Source organism: Fukomys damarensis, unplaced genomic scaffold (genome assembly GCF_012274545.1).
Source record: "Fukomys damarensis isolate Sample0158 unplaced genomic scaffold, DMR_v1.0_HiC HiC_scaffold_7, whole genome shotgun sequence".
Taxonomy (NCBI): domain Eukaryota; kingdom Metazoa; phylum Chordata; class Mammalia; order Rodentia; family Bathyergidae; genus Fukomys; species Fukomys damarensis.
The window spans coordinates 23,771,358-23,791,479 of NW_022900919.1; the positions used below are offsets into that span (position 1 = coordinate 23,771,358).

A 20,122-nucleotide genomic window follows, 5' to 3' on the forward strand; every position below is an offset into this window, starting at 1 on the left:
CCCAGTCCTTGTCTTCCCCTCCCGCGGGCACGTGCACGTCTTCTTCCTGTTCCCTCGGCCGCGCGTACGTGTCCTCGGTCCCCGCGGGCGCGCTCACGGCCCTTCCCCTGCTCTCGCGGCGATTCCCCACTCCACGCGCCTCCCTCTTGGAGTGGAACCCGGGTCCATTCTGTGCTCTGTCTCCCGCGTGTGTCTCTGCGCCTGGTGCCGGGAAGGCAGAGACGGGAGCAGCGGGTCACTGGTGGGGAGACGGTAAATCTGTCACGCGACAAAGACAGAGGGGCCCCGCGGGGACCACGTGGCCTCACAGGCCTCTGGGTCTGGCCAGTGGTGGGAGGGGAGGCCGGGGCGACAGGACGAACCAGGGCTTTTTGTGTCCTGAATGTAACCGGCATCCTAATTCCTAGTCCCTTGTCTTAACGTGACAGTCTCTGGAGAATGAACCGCACCACCACAGCAGGTCTGGGGACAGATGATGAGGGTGTGACGGAGCATACATACCCTGTCCTTCCCTCCTAGACCTGTTGAGTGGTGTGTGACAGTACACGACCAGTACTATCCGTATTCTGACGTTAATTTGAACCCTGACCACCATCCCTGAAGACCTGTGGTGAGAGGTAAAGCGGTGTGTGACAGGACATATCCAGGGCTTTCTCCATTTTAACCCTGACCATGACCCTGACCCTTGGAGACCTACTGGCCAGTTGAGGGGTGTGTGAAGGAACACGCTCCTGGCTTTCCTTATGCTACCCTCATCATTATCCAAACCCAATCCTTATCTGGAGCCTGACTGGCCTGTGGTTAGAGGTAAAGCTTTGTAACTGGGACGCATCCATTGCTTGCCATAGTTTGCAAAAGCTAGAGCTTTTAGGAAGGCCATATTGGTAGCATTTGGATAATGGATTGGGGAAGGAAGAAAAAAACAAAACCGTGAAGGCCAGCGAAGGGCGATGATGATATTTCAGTGTGGGTAATGGAGATGTAAACCAGAGGATGGGCAGCTGAGAGACTGGGAGAATCAGTAGACCTGGCAACTGATCGAAAAGGGGGTAGAGTGCTGGTGGGAGGGGGAATCACCTGTAGCCCCATATGTAGAGCAAGTATAACACTTCAGCATTGCTAAGCACCAGGAATGTAGGAATTAGAGCAGATTTTTGAACAGATATGGGGAAAATAAGGATGAGTTCAGTTTGGTGTGTTTGTCCATGGGAGATGTTTCCTTCAAACAGGGTCTTGTTATGTTGCCCTGCTTGGCCTTGAACTATAGGTTCAAACCATCTTCTCAGCCTGAGTAGTGTCTATAGAACTTTATACTTTATAAACTTCAGGTGAGAATAGTTATTTAGAGACAGAGCTGCTGACAGCAGTAGAATTATAACTAAGAGCATCAGAGGAGGAAACAGAAAAAAAATGATTCTCAGTAATAATATACTTTATCCCAATATGCAAATAGACACATAATGAATATGTTCCCCAGCTTTTACATATACATTTTGTGATCAACCAATGGATCATGGCCCTAAATTCATGATACTATGACTAGAACAGTGTTTTTGCCTCAGTGAATGCACAATAAAGGTATTACATAACCTGAATGTTGTCCCTGCCTGTAATCCTAGTTTTGTGGGAGGCTGAAGCAGGAGGGTTGAAAGTCACATTCCAGCCTAGGAAATTTAACAACTTAGTAAGACTGTCTCATAATAAAAAAAATATTGGACAAGGGGCTGGGGATGTAGCTTAGTGCACAGGCCCTGGGTTCAGTCCCCAACTGAAAAAAAAGAAAAAGAAAAAAGATATTAAGTGATGTCTTTCTTCAGACCATTAAAAAGTATTTCTGTTGGCATAGCATCTGTTTTGTAATTTAGAAAATTTATCAGAGAATTAATGTATGGTAAATTCGGCTTTATGCCTTACATCCTAAGTTGAGGAAATTAGTGGCCCTTTATTCTTTTTTGTCTTCTACTCTTGCCACTTTTTGATGCCTATATTATTATGTTGTTAAAATTATATGAGGATATACTCTAAAAAATGGAAGGAAAAACTCTAAGAAAGAAGACACTGAACTCAAGAAACAGCCCTACTTCAGAAGCAGGGTAAAGAGACCCCATGGTGGATGGCTGTGTGCTGGGCCAGAAGTCACGCAGACCCAAAGATGCAGGGCTAGAAGGCCTTAAAAGGAAAGTGGATCTATTTTTACAGACAAAGTGGAAAAAAAAAAATCTATTGATAAAGTCATACTCTTTGTTTTACCAAAAAATAAGCATAAAGGCAATCAAAAATTCTTGGAATAATATGGTTAAGTAAGTTTTATATTTAAACATTGTTCTATAACTGTAATGAATCAAATGAGCAGTAATTCTGGCTCATTTCAAAACTTGAAATTCCAGTAAACAGATTTTACAGTATTTTGTTATATACATAGTATTTGCTGTAGAACTCATTTGGTTAATAGTTTGAATTTCAAATTTAAATCCTTTCCTTGTTCTGCTCAATACCTGTGCCCTCCATTCAACCCAGAAACTGGTGGATTTATTTATTAATTAGATCTTTGCTTATTTCTTTTCCTTTGTGTCTTTCTGGAATTATTGTTAATCAGAAATCTTTTATGTCTTTTAACATTTTTTCCCCCTCTTTTCTATTTTTGTCCTTTTCCCCTACCCCAAGATTTTCTCCTAACTTGTTTTCCATTTTGCTAATCTCAACTTTTTATTTTGTACAAGTGCTGGGGATTGAACCCTAGGCCTTGTGCATACTAGACAGGCACTCTACGACAGAGCTACATCTGTAGGCTTCTTAATTCCAATATTAATTTCCAGTGATTATTTCTTATGTTTCTGATTGTTTCTCTCTTGTAGCTGCTGTCTGTTGATATTTTATAGATGCAGTTGTCTTTTCTGAGTTTGAGAAAACTAGAATTAAAAAAAAATTCTCAGTCTCTGAATTACAGAACTCTCCCACTGGGTCATTTTTTCTCCCCCTTTCCCTCCCTCCCTCCATTCCTTCCTTTGTCCCACTTTGTGTTTTGGTTTTCCAAGACACTTGATGACCCTTTGCCTTCTGTGTGTGGGTTCTGAATAAAGGCATGTTAGCTAATGCAGAGTCCTCTTTGCCTTTTGTAGTTACTTTGTGAAGGACCTTAGGGATTCTGCCCTACCTGCCTCAGGTTCTCAGACTGTTGTGATCTGCTCCTTCGTCTATTAATAGTGTCTCATCCACTCTCTGTTTTAAAAGAATTAGCCAACTCTCTGTTTTCTTGTTCTCCATACTGTAATGGATTTTCTTTTTTTGGGGCTTCTTTACAAATGTCATGGAAATGAGATTAGGGAAGGAAGATAAATGTGTATGTGCAGTCTCACACTGAATTTTAACTAACGTTTCTTATTGCTTATTCAGCTCTCGATTTTCTATATTCTGCTTTAAAGAGAACAAGAAAGACGCTTAACTTTCTCATCTAGTACCTGGTGCCAAGAGCCCCAGGCCTGCCCAAAGTGTGAGCTCCACATTTCCATTTTCCCTCCCTTTCCTAGGCCTCATGGCAGCTGTGCTGCTTTTCAGAAAGGAGTTAACTTCCTTCTAATGTGCTCCCTACTTAATTTCTGTTTCCCTTTTTACTGGAAATAATTTGATTTCCTGTGCCTGTATCTTTCTACCAGTCACATTTATGCACTGCCTATATAGTGTCCTTTTCTTTTTTGCTTGGAGGACAGGGGAAAGCAGAAATGGAAGGGCAATTGTTGACTTTTCTATGGTAAGCAAAGCTCAGTCCCCTTCTGCCTGAAGAATGATTCTTTCTCCAGGATCCCTGCTCCTATCTTAGTTATCATTTCAACATTCAGTTGAACATAACAGAGTAGGGTGGTAGAGCTAAGAGGGAATTATAAGGCAAACATTTTCTGCCTCAGGGATTTTATGGACTGGTTCAGGATATTACACTTAGGGCATATAAATACCTAGTGATCAACTCATGACAATACAGAATTAAGTTGTATAACTCTAAATGTATAAGGGTTCTATTGAATTTAGGAAAAGTTAGAGCTTGCATTTGGCTCACAGAATTTAGGAGAGAAGCCTAACAGTCTGAGAAGTGGGGAAGTTTGTAGGAGCCAAGATTCAGAGATAGAAGAAAGGAGAAGCCTGTGAAATGAGTAGGGAGGTGAGGATCAAACTGGAGACAGAGCAGGTCTCCCCTGGGTGTGACTTGAATGCATGTTCACGCCTGTGAGTGTGGGTGTGGCAGAGGGGAGGAGGAATCAGAGAAGTTAAGTCTTGGGTTCTGAAGGAAAGTCAGGCTTCAGTGCTTAGTGACCTTGAACCCACTATACTACCCTGCTTTTTTTTTTCTGTAAAGTTAAAGCAAGTTGGAGAAGGTTGGGAGAGAAGAGAGTGTCAAGGGGAATCACTAGTTTAAAAAGTATAATCTGGGCTTTATTATTGTCATAATTTCCCATTTAGGTCATTGCCCACCGTCAGTATCAAAAGTCCAAAAGAATTTCCATCTTTCTGAGCATGCAAGATGAAATTGAGACAGAAGAGATCATCAAGGACATTTTCCAACAGGGCAAAACCTGCTTCATCCCTCAGTACCAGTTTCAGAGCAATCACATGGACATGGTGAAGTTGGCATCACCTGATGAAATCTCTTCACTTCCTAAAACATCCTGGAATATTCATCAGCCTGGTGAGGATGATGTTCGTGAGGAGGCTTTGTCGACAGGCAAGTGTTTTCATGTTAGAATTGATATTTTAGGGTGTTGTCAGATTGTAATGAGTTTTTAGACCTCTGGACCACCTGTTATTTGGGGATCAGTGGGAGTTTCTTTTTTCCATATGGAAGAATTTGTATTTTGCTCATATTCCAAGATGCCACATGACCTGGCTTAGGACACAAATTCTCCGTAAGTTGTGAACTGTAGACTATAAATAGCGAGTTGTCAAGGTATTGCTGCCTTCCCACAGGCTCTTGTACAAACCTTGTGGGCTGAATTGTACATTTCTCTGGGTGATTTCATCATTAATCTATATACTTATGAGTGCATTATTATTATTAATGTTAATGAGGATTTCTATCCCCAGGTCAGACCTATCACCTACCTTGTAGCCATAGCTACTTAAGTCATGTGGCATCTCAAATACAGTGTGTTCCAAACTGGATCACATTCTCAGCCCTGCTACCATGGTCCATCTCAGTGTGGCCACCACCAGCCAGTTGAGTATGACAGAGATCCCTAGTCACCTTAGATTCCTCTCTTCTCATGCTCTAGCTACTGCCTGTTGCCAAGTCTAAGCTACCATCATCCTTGCCTGGGTTACTGTGCCAGCTCCTAGCTGTCCCTCTGTCCCTGTCTTGTATCCTTTCCTCCATTTTAATCCATGATCTGCAAAGTCATTGAAACAAGATTTCTAAAAGAAGTCTCTTAGTGACTTTCTGTTGTCCTTAGGTTGAGGTGAACACCTCTTAAAGAGGCTCACCTGGTGTTGGTCCTGCATCTCTTCTCTCTCTCTGGCATGGGTCCTGCTTGCCCTCCCAGCTTACATCTTCCTTTTCTCCAGTGACTTTTAAGATCTCTCTGTTCTTTAACCTTCCTCTGTTTTCTCTACCTTGGGATCTTTATACCTGCTGTTCTCTGGCCAACAGCTGCTTGGGAGATTTTTTTATCGTTATTAAGAAGCCAGAGAGCCTAACGCAAAATAAGCTAAGGCTACCATTTGGTAAAGTAATGCCTTAAACCTGTCTCAGGGGTGTATATTTTGACTAAGACTTAAATGGTTGTAGAGACTGCATAGCTTTGCGTAGCCTTATCCTAATTTCTTCCCTTTGAAATTTAGCATCATAACCTATAAAAGCAGTATGATGGGATGGAAAAGGACAGGGTCAAAGACTTATCTGCTTTGCTGCTTCAACTTCTCTTATGTTTTCCAGTCCTGGAATTTGTAAGATATTTAGGCACGAAAAGTGTATTCAAATCTGCCTTCTTCCTGTCCTGTATCTGTAGACCTGATGAGTAACAGCGTTATAAAACTCCTTTTTTTTTTTTGTACCGGGGATTGAACTTGGGTCCTTGAGCTTAAAACTCCTATTTTTAGGGAGAGAGACTGTAAGTGTTTTGATACAATGAGACAGTAAGGAAGTATTGTAGCACAGGCCTAAAGGTAAGGAAATAAGAGGAAGGAAGCTGTAGGCCTTGACACTGCTTGAACATAATGTAGCTACTTCTCTAGACTCTAGCTTTAAGGTATGCCCCACATTCTGCCAGACTTAATGTGAATATAAGCTTGCTCATTGAAATCCACTTCGTCTCCTTTGGCAGTGGCAGCCTTATCCCTTAAGAATAGTTCTGCTGTTTCCATAATATCTTCTCTGGGTTAAGCTAAATGGTGTCACTGTTCCTTCATGTGTTTCAGTTCCATTGAAGTCCAATAGTGGGAAGAACAGAAGAGCCTGACCTTTCCTCTTAGCTGTGCTTCCTGGGTGAGATAAGCCCAGCTTAAGTAAATGAGTGAAATCATCTCTGTGGTTTTAGCAAATTACTCAGTGCATAAGAACATTCCATAAACGGTACTGCTAGTTTAAGAGAGGAAGGCAGAATTATTCATTTCATGATAAACTCTTTGCTAGCTGAGTATTTCATGTTTTGATAAATTGCCTCTGAGCATCTTTCTAACAGATACTATTTTAGGCTTGGGAAGACAAGTTCTTAGCTCCCCAGGGCTGTAGCTGGGGAGACAGAAAATATGTTACTAGAGGAAGTATCCATGCCAGTAATATAGGGTAAATATAAGTGTCATATGAAAGCTCACTGAATATTAAAAATTTAAAAGTTCAAGGATTTGTCCTGAAATGAGAAAAGTCCACCCTAAAACTGGTTGTTCATTTTTCTCCTCTGTGGCATATATCCATGCCATCTTTGTGGTCCCGGTGGCTTTTTCCCTTCTGTGTTTTTTGCGGAAGATACTTGCAGTCTAAGTTGCAGAGGATAAGCATACCTTAGGGCCGGATGCCAAATGTTGTTTACAGCAGTGTTTGAGAAGGCAGGCTTGATGTTTGTCTCCTAGAATCACTCTCAGCACTGTGGGTTTTTGCTTGCATCAGCAGCCTAGAATGTGGCAACTTCAGTCCTCAAGCATAAATCTAGCTTCACAGTGTTTGGAACAAGCTGATCAAAGCTCAGATTGCCCTTGGTGAAGCTTTTGTAGTCTATTTATCTTTCTGGCTTGCTAATGCTGTCTCAGCTTAGAAGAGAGTGACTTTTAGTGTCCTTAGTTGCAATAAGAAGTTCCTAGGCAGAATTGCCTATACATTATTCTTATTTTACGTATGCAGAGAAATAAACCAATGGGTAAGTGAAATAGAAGGGCTATCTCTCTACTGAATTTGTCCTCAAAGTGAGGGCAGTATGGGCCATAAGATTAGCCAGGAATCTTTCCATTGAGAATATATAATCTGATTCAACCTGGCTTAAGGCAAAATGGGACTTTATTGGGCTGAAAACTGCAGAATCTATAGAAGAGTGGGACTGAGATATGGTGGGTTAGAGTCAGTGGGAGGCAGTCCATTGGTTTCTGAGCCTGCTTCTATCTGTGTTGGCTCATGTTCTGGTGCCACATGACGGCCCGTGACAGCATTGGCTTCCTCAGTATCTTTACTGGTAGCAATTTCAGCAGGAAAGAGAAAGCTTATTTTCTCACAGCGCCAATGAAATCCTCATCCTAACCCTTATTGATCCAAGTGGCCACTGCCAAATTAAATTATTTATGGCCAAGGATGTAGACTAGGCCACCTGGCGTAGGCCTAATTGGTCACACTTCTTCAGTCCTGTGTGCCAAAGTAACTTTAACTCAACTGGCTTGCATTACTGCATGCTTGAAGACTTCCTTGCTTAGAAAATAAGTTTTGATTCTGTAGCAAGATTCAGGAAAGAGGAAAAGAGGTGTTTGTGAATGTTTCTCTTCTTTTTGGGGATAGGTCTCTGTGCCTTTGCTCACCAGCTTCCCTCAACCTGAGTGCTATCTTCTTTCTCTCTGCTAGAATCTGGACTGTCCTTAAGGCTCAAGGTCAGTGCCTCTTCCTTCAGAAGACTTCTCAGGGTCTGCTTCATCCTCTATACTTTCCCTAGGTTAGGGTCCCTTGTAGTTTATGTTACATTCCACATTTGTAAGTTAAAAGATTTTTTTGTTGTTGTTGTTTTTGATACCAGGGATTGAACTCTGGCCCTTGTGCTTTTGAAGCAGGCAGCGGAACCACTGAGCGAAATCACCCGCCCAAAAGATTCTTTTTTAAACTTTAGTACTTGTTTAGATTAGGAGCCTATCACTTTAGACCACTTTATCAAAGGTTCTGAAGTAATTCTGTAGTAAGTTGTGCCTTCATGTCACTCTCTCTTGGTGATCCTCCTGCTCCAGAAGCATGGAAATAGCCTTCGGTGTTTTCATTGGGGAGCTTGAGCTCCACACAATACCTTAATGGATATCAGTTCCTCCTTTATCTTTACTGGCTTATACAATAGACCCTCAAGTTATTACTGACCTGACATATGAATAACTTGGGTTAATTAGGCTAATAGAAGATTCATGTGCCTCTTCGTATCTACTGGTAAACATCCAAATCTCAGCTGTATTGACTTAGTTACAACCAGCCCTCAGAACTGATCGGGTTTGTATGTCAAGGGTTCACTGTATATCCTTTTTAAGTGCTATTGCTTGGATCTTACATGTCCTCCAAAGTCTCGTGTGTTGGAGACATGATCCTCAGCCTATGGCCCTATTGGGAAGTGGTGGAACCGGTGAAGAGTGAGGCCCAGTAGGAAGTCACTGGGGGCATGTCCTTGTTGGAACATTGGATCTTCTCCTTTCTTTCTCTTTCGTTCCTCCCTCTCTCTCTCTTGTCTATTCCAGCAGCTCCATCCTGAGGTGAACAACTTTGCTCTGACATGACATGCTGCCCCACTACAAGCCTGAAGGCAATGGGTCTTCCTAACCATGGACTGAAACCTCTAAAATTATGAGCTAAGATAAACTTTTTCTCTTTCTAAGTTGATTATCTTAGGTTTTTTGTTATAGTAGCAAAAACTGACTAAAATTGAAGTATATGCCTAATAATTCCATGTTGCATGAATTGCTGATAGTAGCTGCAAAGAAATACAAATAGCTTATAATCCATCCTTATTCTTTATTTTATCCTTATGCTAATTATGTGTAAAACTAGATTTGTATTGATTTTCAGGAATAAGTGAGCAGAATCAGCTAATTCAGTAGTTAGTTTCCCCATTATCACTTTTATTTTCTGTAATTTCAGTCATCCTTGGTCAACTGTGGTCTGAAAACATTAAATGAAAGATTCCAAAAATAAACAATTCCTGTTTTAAATTGTGTGCCATTCTGAGTGGTATGATGCACCCATGCCATTAGGCTGTGTCCTGCCTAGAACCTGTGTCATTCCATTGACCAGTGTATCCAAGCTGTACTGAGTGGTTGTTATGTAAAAGCTGGATCCATCATTGGATTGACTGTTGTAGTGTCACAGTGCCTGTAGCCAGGGTTTTACTTAATACTGGCCCCAGAGCATGCAAGTAATGACTCTGACAATCACATATACCAAAGAGGAGTTGTAAAGCACTTTCTTTAGGTGAAATAGGGAAAAGACTCATTCTAATAGGGAAAGAGAAGAAACAAAGCTACTGAAGTTGCTGAGATTTACAATACAACATTTTGAGAGATGACATTGACATAACTTTCTTACAATATATTGTTACAGCTCAATATAATATCTCATATTGTTACGTATCTTAACATTGTTATTAATTTCTTGTTTCTAAATTATAGATTAAATCTTATTGTAGGTATTTGTGTATAATAAAAAATGTAGTATACACCGGGTTTTGTACTGAGAGATTTCACATCCGCTGAGAGATTTCACATGGATGAGGGGCAGGGCTCCTTTCTGTTGAATGATGTAGGTGGCAAGCTTGAGGTGGAAACTGAGCAGAGACAAAAAAAATTTTTTTTCTGACTACTCATCTCATTACTTTGGGTTAAAGCAATGAAATCTGCTGTAAAAAATTGAAGTGTTCTTTGAGTGTAGAGGTACGGGCAGCCAGAATCATTTGTAAGATGTCCTAGGATGAATTACTTTAGTAGATTGTCTGGAACACTTGTTTTCAGAGTTTGAGCCATGACTTGCTGGCTTTTTAATTCAGTTCAAAAGAATTAACAAAACAAAGAGATACAAAAGAGACTTTTAGTTAGGGGTTTATGCACGTGTGTGCATGTGTGTTGTCCGTATGAAGTGGATCATGTTTTTCTTGCAGTAGTTTCCAAAATATTTGAAGTCACTGGTTTGAGACTGTTCTTCCGAAAGGCACACACCATCTCTTCAGGGCCTGTCAGTGGGCACATGCAGCAGTGGGATAAAAAGACACGTTTTGTTCACATGTTAATTTTGATAAGAACAAATGGAGAAAAGCAAACACAAGTAAAACCCCATATTACTTTTCCTCATTTACTTCTTTCTACCCTGCACAGGTGTGGGTACTGTTAATTCCCAGCTTTTCCATTTTATAAAGTAGAAGAGACTTGGGTGCAATACCTTCCCATGGTCATGTAGCTCCTGGCAGCAGGAAAATTGAGACACAGATTGCTTTGGCTGTGGGCCACATTCTGTCCCTGCAGCTGAAGTCTGGATCCAGCTCTTGGTGGAGTTGAGCAAATTTGGAGGTCCCAGTGCTGAATCCTATCTCTGTGGTTGCTTTTTTCTCTCTATCTCTGTGGTGCACTACTTTCTCTTGGGTTACCTTACGGCCCCTGTGCTTAGCCACCTTGGACTTTACCAAGTTGAGCCAGGCTCCAGGGCTTTGGAGGGCTGTATTCCAAGAGGCACCGAGATGTGTGGCCCCTGCTGTACCACAGGGTGTGTGTGTGTGTGTGTGTGTGTGTGTGTGTGTGTGCAATCATATCTGGTTATAGAATTAGATCAGAAAATTGAAATTTCCCTAGTGTAACATTCTTTTTTTAATTGAATTTATTGGTATTTTAAAAGTATACAGTATAGTTACATTTATCATTGGGATCTTGTACCTTTGCATGACAGGTCTTCTTCGTTCTCATTTTTTGCCCCATACCCCTGCTTTCCCTTTACCCCCTCCCCACTTCCCTATTTACAAAGACTGTTTCCATTTTTTCCTTTTCTCATATTTTTTCTTTTCCTTTATTTCCTTTCCCCTTCCCTTTCCACTTCCCCTACAACAGTGTAATATTCTTAATGACTTCTGTAGAAAGTAAAGTATAAAAATGCTGTATTAGTGGGATGTGGTGGTACAGGTGTGTAATCCCAGTATTTAGGGAGGCTGAGGCAGAAGGATCACAAGTTACAGTCTAGCCTCGGCAACTTAGCAAGTTAGTGAGACCATGTCTCAAAAACAAAACAAAACTAAAATAACAAAAAATAGAAAAGCACAGGACTGGGTGGGGGATGTACTTCAGTGGCACAGTTCCTACTCGGCAAGTGCAAAGTCCTGAGTTTGATCCCTGGTACTAAAAAATAAAAAATAAAAGGAAAGCACAGGACTGGTGACATAGCTCAGTAGGAAGGCCCTGGGTTCAGTCTCCAGTAGTACATAAACACACAAATACATGTACACACACACTAAATAAAAATGATGTTTTAGTTCAGATACTAATTTTTATTTTTAATTATTTTTTTCTCATTGAGTTTATTGGTACTTTTAAAATGTACAGTACAGTTACGTTTATCATTCGGATCTTGTACCTTTACATGACATATCTTGGTTCTCATTTTTTCCCCATACCCCTGCCCACTCTTAACCTCCTCCACCATTCCCTATTTATAAAGACTTTGTTTTCTCATATTTTTTCTTTTCCCTTATTTCCTTTCCCCTACCCTTCCCACTTCCTCTACACCTTTAGCCCTTTTCTTCCTATTTCACATTGTCAATTCAAATTTTGATTTTCATTGAACTTCAGAATTTCTGTTCATTTTTATTGATCCCTAACATCTCATTGGCTTAAAATGAGTTTTAGGTTTTAATTTTTAATAGCTCTTGAAGCCAGCATGTGATTTTTCTTTCCTTTTTTTAAAATTAAGCATTTCAAAGTGGTACTTCAAATATTGTACAATTTCCTTGAGCTTTTAAAGTGCTGTTTTTGGTTTTATTTTTTCTTGTAATTAGCTTTAAGTGTGAGGTTAATATTTTTCCTTGTCTGAGAATATCCATACAAATTGATTTTTCCAAAGAGGTAGTGAAAAGGAGACAATGTGGAAATTGTTCACTAGAGGAATTTCACGCTTTTACTTTTATAACTTTGAGTGATTTTGTTTTTTTTTAAAGTAAGTTGGTTGCCAAAATACAGGCTCTGATAATTAGGGTTATATTCCTAGAGCTTTGTAACTGGAAAGTGGTCTAGGTTGGTGACATGTGGCTTTGTGCACACTGCCTCCAGGCTGAGCCCTCTGGAGTTTGCTTAGTTGAGCTCTTTCTGCCTTCTGAGTAGGGCAGCTGGGGACTGGGTGGATCAAGAGTGGGCAGAGAGAGCAGGGGCCTCTGTACTGACAAGATGACAGTGGGGGAGGCAGGCAGGCTGGAGTGGGGCTTAGATGCTTAGATTTTGAGCTCTAGTCAGATAGGAAACCAGAGAAGTTGCAGGAGAGGGCTCAGGAAGGATGTCCCCCCATGCCTTCTTTCCCTTCCTATCCCTCTCCAGTGCTGCAATGTAATTTTTCTCCTCTTCCTCTCCATTCTTTTCCCCTTCCTTCCTTATCATTTCATCCCTAATATTTTTCTAACATTCAAGTAATTTCTTTGTTACTACCTTCCTCCTTGCCTGTGGTTTTTGTTTACTGACTCTTCATTCACTTATTTCTTTTCCTTCCTGCTTGTTATTAAATAAAAGTTTACTGTTACCGATTTTGACATAAAATGTTTTGATCCCATTATCTTCTATTTTATATTAATAGTATTTGATGCTTTGCTGACTTGAGATATTAAATATTATTTATAAATTTCTAAAATGTTTTAAGCGGTTCATAATTTTGTTGTTGTTACTGTCTGGCTGATTGATTCTTCGCTCAACCCAGAAAAAGGTAGAGAGTCAAAGGAGGACTGAGAAAAAGTATTCATTGTAGAGCAAAGCAGAAAGCAACATTTATTGTTAAGCAAAAGCAAAAAGCTCCCAGGCAAATGAACCTGGGAGGGGGCTGAACAGATTGCCCAAGGGACTCTATCTAGGGGATAGATAGCAAAGCAACTATATCTCAAGCAAGTTGAGATCAACCTATGGTGTTATAAGCAGAAAAGTTTGACTTAGAAGTGGGCCTATAGGAACTCAGGATATGCAGGATTAATTATAGCTTTTCTAAAATCAGCAGAACGAACAGGACAAAAGCATTCTTTAGAGTGGTATGAATATCTTGCTTCTGTGCAAGATAATCTCACCAATCCAGCAAGACCTTTGTTGGGCCTCAGTGCCCGGGCTTTGGCTATTGTGTCCTTCCCTGGATCTTTTCTGGCTGCCTATAACACTATGCCCACTCCTCTGCCCTCTTGGGCCAGTGTCACTCTGAGAAATGCTCTCACTTTCCCATGGGGTCCTGCACATTCTGTTACACATCATGTTTTACAGAGACCAATTGTTGAGATTACTGTGGGTGTTAATACATTTTGATTGTTGCACTTCAATTAGGAATTGCATTGGATTGGAAGAAACAGAAATTCTGTGAAATACAGGCTTAAATCAGGAAGGATAATTTTTCATGCACCTTACAAAGAATTTCAGTGGCAGGGGAATGTTGTCATTGGACTCTCAGCTCAAGGATGACAGAGTGTGTTCTCTGTGGTGTTCCTGGCCTTTCTTTCACAGTTGTGAAGTGGCTGCTGCAGATCCACCTATCACGTCTTTAGTGGACAAGGAGAAAGAATGATGGAGCCTATGGCAGTGGTTTTATGTCAGCAATCCCCACTCTAAGAAGTTTCCCTAGAAAATCTAGTATCTCATTGCCTTGAACTATGACATACCCTCACCATAAGGGAGGGTCGGAAGAGAGTTGTTTTTAAACCAGGCATAGCTTTGTTGATAAGGAAGAGCAGGTAGGTAGGGTGTGTCAGTGACCACCAATGGTGGTCAGCAACACTGAGGGGCTGAGGGCTGGGAGGGCTGGGAGACTGACTCTGTATTCCTTGTTGAGCACAGAGTGGGATCTGGATCTGTATACTCAGGTGTATTTTATTCCAGAGTGTATAAATTATGTTATTTAAACCAACTCTTGAATATCTGTAATTGTATTAATATACACATGTAACAGTTTGAGGAAGTAATGTTGTGATCTCCAACTACCATTACAGTTTTGTTAATTTCCTTAGTTTCTAACATACTTTCTACTATGTGTTTCAACACTGTATTTCTCAGTGCAGAAGACTTCTTAAATACTATATTTAAATGTGAATTTTTGTTGTTTTTTTTTGAGATGTGGTTTGGCTTGTAGCCCAGGTTGGCCTTGTGTTTGAGATTCTCATATGTTGCCTGGCTATGAATTTTTTAATGATTGTAAACCAACCTTCTTTTCCCATTTAAATTCCTTTGTTTTGTGTTCTACTTTATCAGTGTTGCCACTTCTCTGTTTTTGCTTGGAGATGCCCTTGGTGCTGTTCTTTGAACTTAAAACACCATTTTCTATGAGCCAGGCCTCATGTAAATATCTTATGATTGGATTTTTGTTTTTTGTATTCAACTGGGAGTCTTTTTTTTTTAAACTGGAACAGTTCTGTCTGACTGCATTTTATGATAGCTGTGTTTAGTTTTTTGTTATTTTTGCTGTCTTGTTTTATGGAAACATTTCTTTGGGTAATTCTTCTATATATCCTTCTCCCCCTGTAGTACTTGATACCTTGTATTCACTTCTAATATTGTACATTAAATTTTTTTGAACCTCAGATTCTCACTAGTGTTGTCATTAATAGTATCTGGTTTTTTCTTTTTGTTTTCAGCTTTAATTGAGTTTATTGATACATTTTAGGGATACAGTACAGTTACATTCATTGTTGGGATCTTGTACCTCTACATGACAAGTCTTGATTCTCATTTTTTCCCCTTAACCCTGCCCTTCCTTCACCCCTCCTCCCCTCCCCATCTACAAACACTTTATTTTTTCTTCCTGTGAAATACAAGAAAACATACTTTTTCTTCCTAGTTTTTATCTATGTTATCCAGGGTTTTAAGTTAATAACAAAGATGTATACCTATCTATTCTTTAGGAAATTATTTTCCTGACATTTGATTTTTTTAAACTATATTAATAAAAAAGCAGTCATCTAAACAGTTCTAAAATTATCTAGTTCATGGTTATTTGCTTCTGCTTTTGTACTGTCTTCCTTATTCTTGATTTATGTATATAAGAAATAGAAACGTAAAGTGGTCCATTTTCAAAACAGAGTCTTTGACTCTAAGTGGAAAGCTACTAGTAGACAAAATTGCTTACATGCCTGTGGATGTGACTGAGGTAATGCATCTGGAAGGTCCTTAAATAAAGGGGGAAGGGGCAGATAGTAAAGTATGGCATCACTGTTGGAAAAGTACTGGCAGTTACCCACTTTTGGCTTAATCATTTGCCTTTAAACCCACAAAGTGTTTGCAGAGGGAGCGGCCCAGGGGTAAACCCTAATAAAACCTACCAGACAACTGGGAAAATTGTACCCCCCATAGTGTTCAGCCAGTAAGGAAGTGGGTGCAGGGACCTGCATACTAGGAGAGAAATTGCTCATTGATAAATTGACCTGGGTGTGCTTGCTTAGCTGTGAGGCTGGCACCTGCTCTTCAAGCTCAAAACATTAAGTCCTGCACTCGGTTCACTCCCAGTCCTCAGTCTGATCTGTCCATTGCACACAATGAAAGGTGAGGGAACTTGTTCCTCACAATGTATTTTGATTAATTTCTTGGTCAGGTGGAATATTCCTCTGAAGTTTTTGGTATGGTTTATGCATTGTGTATTTTCAGAATGCTTTTATTTTTGATGTCTTTGTACATCTTACTGAATTCTTGAATGGGATAGAATTCTTGTGTCATGCTTTTTTTGTTTTTTGTTCAAAATTATAGACCAGGATTTGACAGATATTTTCTGTCGATTACCTTGGACCATCCACTTTACTCAGTCTGCTGATTCAAATGCTAATCTTATTCAGAGTCTCATTCCGAAGCTCTGTCACAGACCATCCAGAAATAATGTTTAGTCTAGGCACTTTTTGGCTCAATCACATTGACACATACAATTTACCTTCACACCAAGAAAATCTTTCTTTTCCTTAACTCTTTAACAAACAAGTTTTCATATTCCACTTTGAATCTAGAAAGTTATCTTCTATGAAGAAATCATCTGCTCTGCTCCACACAGAAACTTTATACCGAGCTCCTTCAGTGATGATTATTTTTAGCATTGAAAAATTGATACTGTATGGTGGGCCGGACAGATAAGGTCATGTGTATGGGAAGCTAAGAATTGTAAGTGTGCATCCATTGGTGAGAAAAGCAGCTACATTTATTGAAGATAGCAGGAAGGTGCACTCAGGGTAGGTCTGTGCCAACAGAAACAAAAAAGGGTGGTACAAGCTGGAAAGTGGTGTTGGGATGACAGGAAAATAAAAAGCATGCTTTTGGATTTTTAAAAAAAGGTGTGCCCCAGCCCAGGTGTCTGTAATTGAGTTTCTGGATAAGATGGACAGAATTGAGTGACAGGGTGCTGAGTCATTTTAGGGACATAATACATGTAAGCCTATCCCAGAATCCACTCTGATTAAATCACATACTTGCAATGCACTCCATCTGTATGAACCTTCAGTGAGGCTCCACTGGGGAAAAGGTTACTGAAGGTCAGGTGATGAGATACAGTACACATGTGCCCTGGTCTGGAGCTATAGAGATTTCTAGGGTCTCTTTTTCAAAATTTTATTTTTTAAATTTCTATTTTTCTTGGAAGATTGGGCCCTGGGGTGTTGTCCAAATTCAGGTGGATGAAGGGGGAGTGGTCCCACAACCCCAGGTGTACTACCTGTACTAAAGTTATACTTAAAGTTGCATAAAATCAACCAGTATAGATTGACTATTATATGGAAATTGGAGAAAAAAGTTTAATACAAAGCAAAAACAATTATATATTTAGTCTTTCTTAATTTCCTTTAATAGAAATTCCTATTTATATTTAGTCTGCTTCAAAGGAGCTAAGTACTTTTTTTTTTTTTTGTTACCAGGGATTGAACTGAGGACCTTGTGCTTGCAAGATAGGCAGCAGAACCACTGAGCTAAATCCCTGGCCCTGGAGTTAGGTACTTGATTCTGCACGCAACACCTTGGTTATTGCTAACCTTGGACTTCAAACTGCAGTGTGATAGGGAACATCCAGGTCTCACTAAAATCATAAATCAAAAATAGCAGAGCAATCTTTACTAACTTTGGGTTGCTAAGCTGTCTCATAGCCCTCCTCAACAGAGCTTCAGCCCCCACTCCTACCACCTGCAAAGCTTCAATTTATATTCTGTTATTTGAGTTAATTCTAGATTGCTGTTAACTGGAGGTATGTTTCCAAGTTAACAGATTTTTAAAAAATGTCTGGACTTAGAACTTAACTGCTTGGAATTTTTTAGTGCAGACTCTTTATCTTCATATTTTGAAAGTTATGTCTTTTAGATTGGACAGGTTACAAGTTTCATAGTTCTGGTAGCATCTTTCACTAGAAAAATTTTTTAGAGATTTGGAGACTTATGCCCCACAAACACCTGCTTTAATGGTTCATTAGTAATTAAGGCATCTTTAATAAATGTGGTTGGAAAACTTCTGTTGGTTTCTGTGGCCACTATGGAATTTTTCCCTATTTGTTTCACTTTTTATTTATATTTTTAAAATATTTGGAAATATTTCTGAATTTGATGATTATAATAAGCTATAAGATAAAAAAGATCACAAGTAAAAATAAATATTATAATGGATGGAAATAGTAGACATTTTTCATGCATGATATATGGAAGTATATATGAAGAGGCATTCAGAAAACTTCAGAATCCATTTGTCAATTTATTATGATAAACAATCTTTATTTCCTTGGAAGTCACTATTGATTTTATTCTGTTGAGTTTGGCCAACATAACCTCAGCAGTAAATTGATGATAGACATCAACCAGGAATTGTAATTCATGTGTTTGATATGCTAACTTTCAAGTTTCTATTGAGTTGGAAAAGGTGTTGATGATAGCTCTGACAATATAACTGAAACTCCTTGAACAGGAATACATAAAAGACATGTTGGGCTGTTTTAATTTTGCATAAAATATATTTCATAGGAGAGGTGAGTTAAATGGAGGCTGTGGTTTGCTGTGGGAAATTGTGGGAAGTAAGAAATTGTTGATGTATGCTTCTCCTGGCAGCACAGTGAAGGACAGGCTGGGTGAGGTAAAGCCAGATGGAATGGGATGGCACATCAGCTGTGTGTCTGATGGAGGCAGTGACTGGAGCAGTGGAGAAGATGGAGCAAGTTCCCATGATTAGTAGGTAGGGTCTTTGGACCTGGGAATCTGGGCACTGGCTGCTGAGGGCCCGTCTGGCTTTACCATATAGTGTGATGCTCTCAAATGAGGGAGGGCAGGTTTGGTGGGCTGGGGAGCAGATGATACACCTCTGGGGCCTCCTGGAGATTCTGGCAGGTGGCCTGTGGGATATGTGGATAAGGAAGTCAGAAAGAAGAAGGCATTGATTCAGGAGTTGTTGGCATGGGTGACTCCTGAGATTACAAATATGGGACAGAACCATGTTAACTTCTCTTTCTAGACAAGGATTCCTAGGTCAATTGCTTTTGAAATTATTTCCTAGATCAGCATACTTTATAAAAGTAGAGAGCAACTGCAATTACAAATTTGGAAAGGTTGGCTAAAAGGAGAACATTTAAGATTGCTTAAGTATATGGAAATGAATGTAAAGTGTCAGAATTAAGAGGCTATAGATAAAAATAGGTTTTCTATTTTTATTAAAAAATTTTTGGCACCCATCTTTGCTTTTGCTGTCGTAGGGGCAGAGTAAAGTGATAAACATGCTGGAGTAAGAAATGGTGTCTTTAGACAAGACAGTCTTTCGTTAGGGCTGATACAGCTGAAGAGTGGGAAATTAGAAATATAAGAGAATTGCCCTTCCACTATCAGCTTTTCTCATCTCTCCTTGTGAGAGGAGTTATTAACTTTTTCTGTTTGGATCCATGTTCCGTTGGTAAAAACTATAAGTAAAAGCAGGTTTTGCTAGTTGCTCCCAGGTCAGACTTGCCTCTCTCATCTACCCTTTGTAGCTTTAGCAAATTAAATGAAAGCATGCTGAGTGAAAGGGTGATTTATATTGTATGTTTGTGTTTTGGTGATGAGGAAGTGGCCTGCTAGTACACAAGCTGCCAAATCCTTCAGAGGAGGATATAGTCTTTACATGACAAAAATGGAATTTAAGGGTGTTGATCTTTAAAAGACAAACAAGCAAACAAACCAGGCTTCTAAAAAGTAGGACAACCATTAATCTGTTCATTCATAGCAGTAATTACATGTCTTTGGTAAATAATTTAATAGTTTAGAAGAGTATGAAATGAACAAGTCTCTCTGCCCTCTTCCAGCCTATTCTCAGAGGTGACTGTTGTTAACATACTTGTATGCCTTTTTGGGTCTGTATGTACTCTTCTCAAAAATTAATATGTGGTGGGCCGGGGATTTAGCTCAGCGGTTCAGTGGCCTGCCTCACAAGCGCAAGGACCCGTGTTCGATCCCTGGTACCAAAAAAAAAAAAAAAAAAAAAAAAAAAAAAAAAAAAAAAAAAAAAAAAAAAAAAAAAAAAAAAAAAAAAAAAAAAAAAAAAAAAAAAAAAAAAAAAAAAAAAAAAAAAAAAAATTAATATGCGGTCCAGGGATTTAGCTCAGTGGCACACTGCCTGCCTTGGAAGCACAAGGTCCTGAGTTCAATCCCTGATACAAAAAAAAGAAAAAAATTTATACAGATAGGATCATACTTTGCATTCTGTTCTGCACCTTGCCTTTTTACTTGTTGATAAATCATAGAATTTTTTTAGTAGCACATGTAGATCAAGGGTGGAGTTTTAAATGGTT

The 20,122-nt window shown here is 39.6% G+C and overlaps 1 protein-coding gene across 6 annotated transcripts in view; it reads left to right on the forward strand.

Annotated features, from left to right (window-relative positions):
* The first annotated feature begins 185 nt into the window (after positions 1-185).
* LOC104860137 (methenyltetrahydrofolate synthetase) overlaps positions 186-20,122 on the forward strand; it is a 237,217-nt gene continuing 217,280 nt past the window's right edge. For 5 of the 6 annotated variants that reach the window (XM_010621231.3, XM_010621228.3, XM_033761136.1 and 2 more), the window contains exon 1: positions 4,453-4,714. In XM_010621231.3, coding sequence (XP_010619533.1) covers positions 4,507-4,714 — 208 coding nt within the window. In that variant the 5' untranslated portion in view covers positions 4,453-4,506. Of the gene's footprint in view, positions 253-4,452; positions 4,715-20,122 lie in introns of those variants that run through there. The other variant, XM_033761138.1, reaches the window with a different exon arrangement.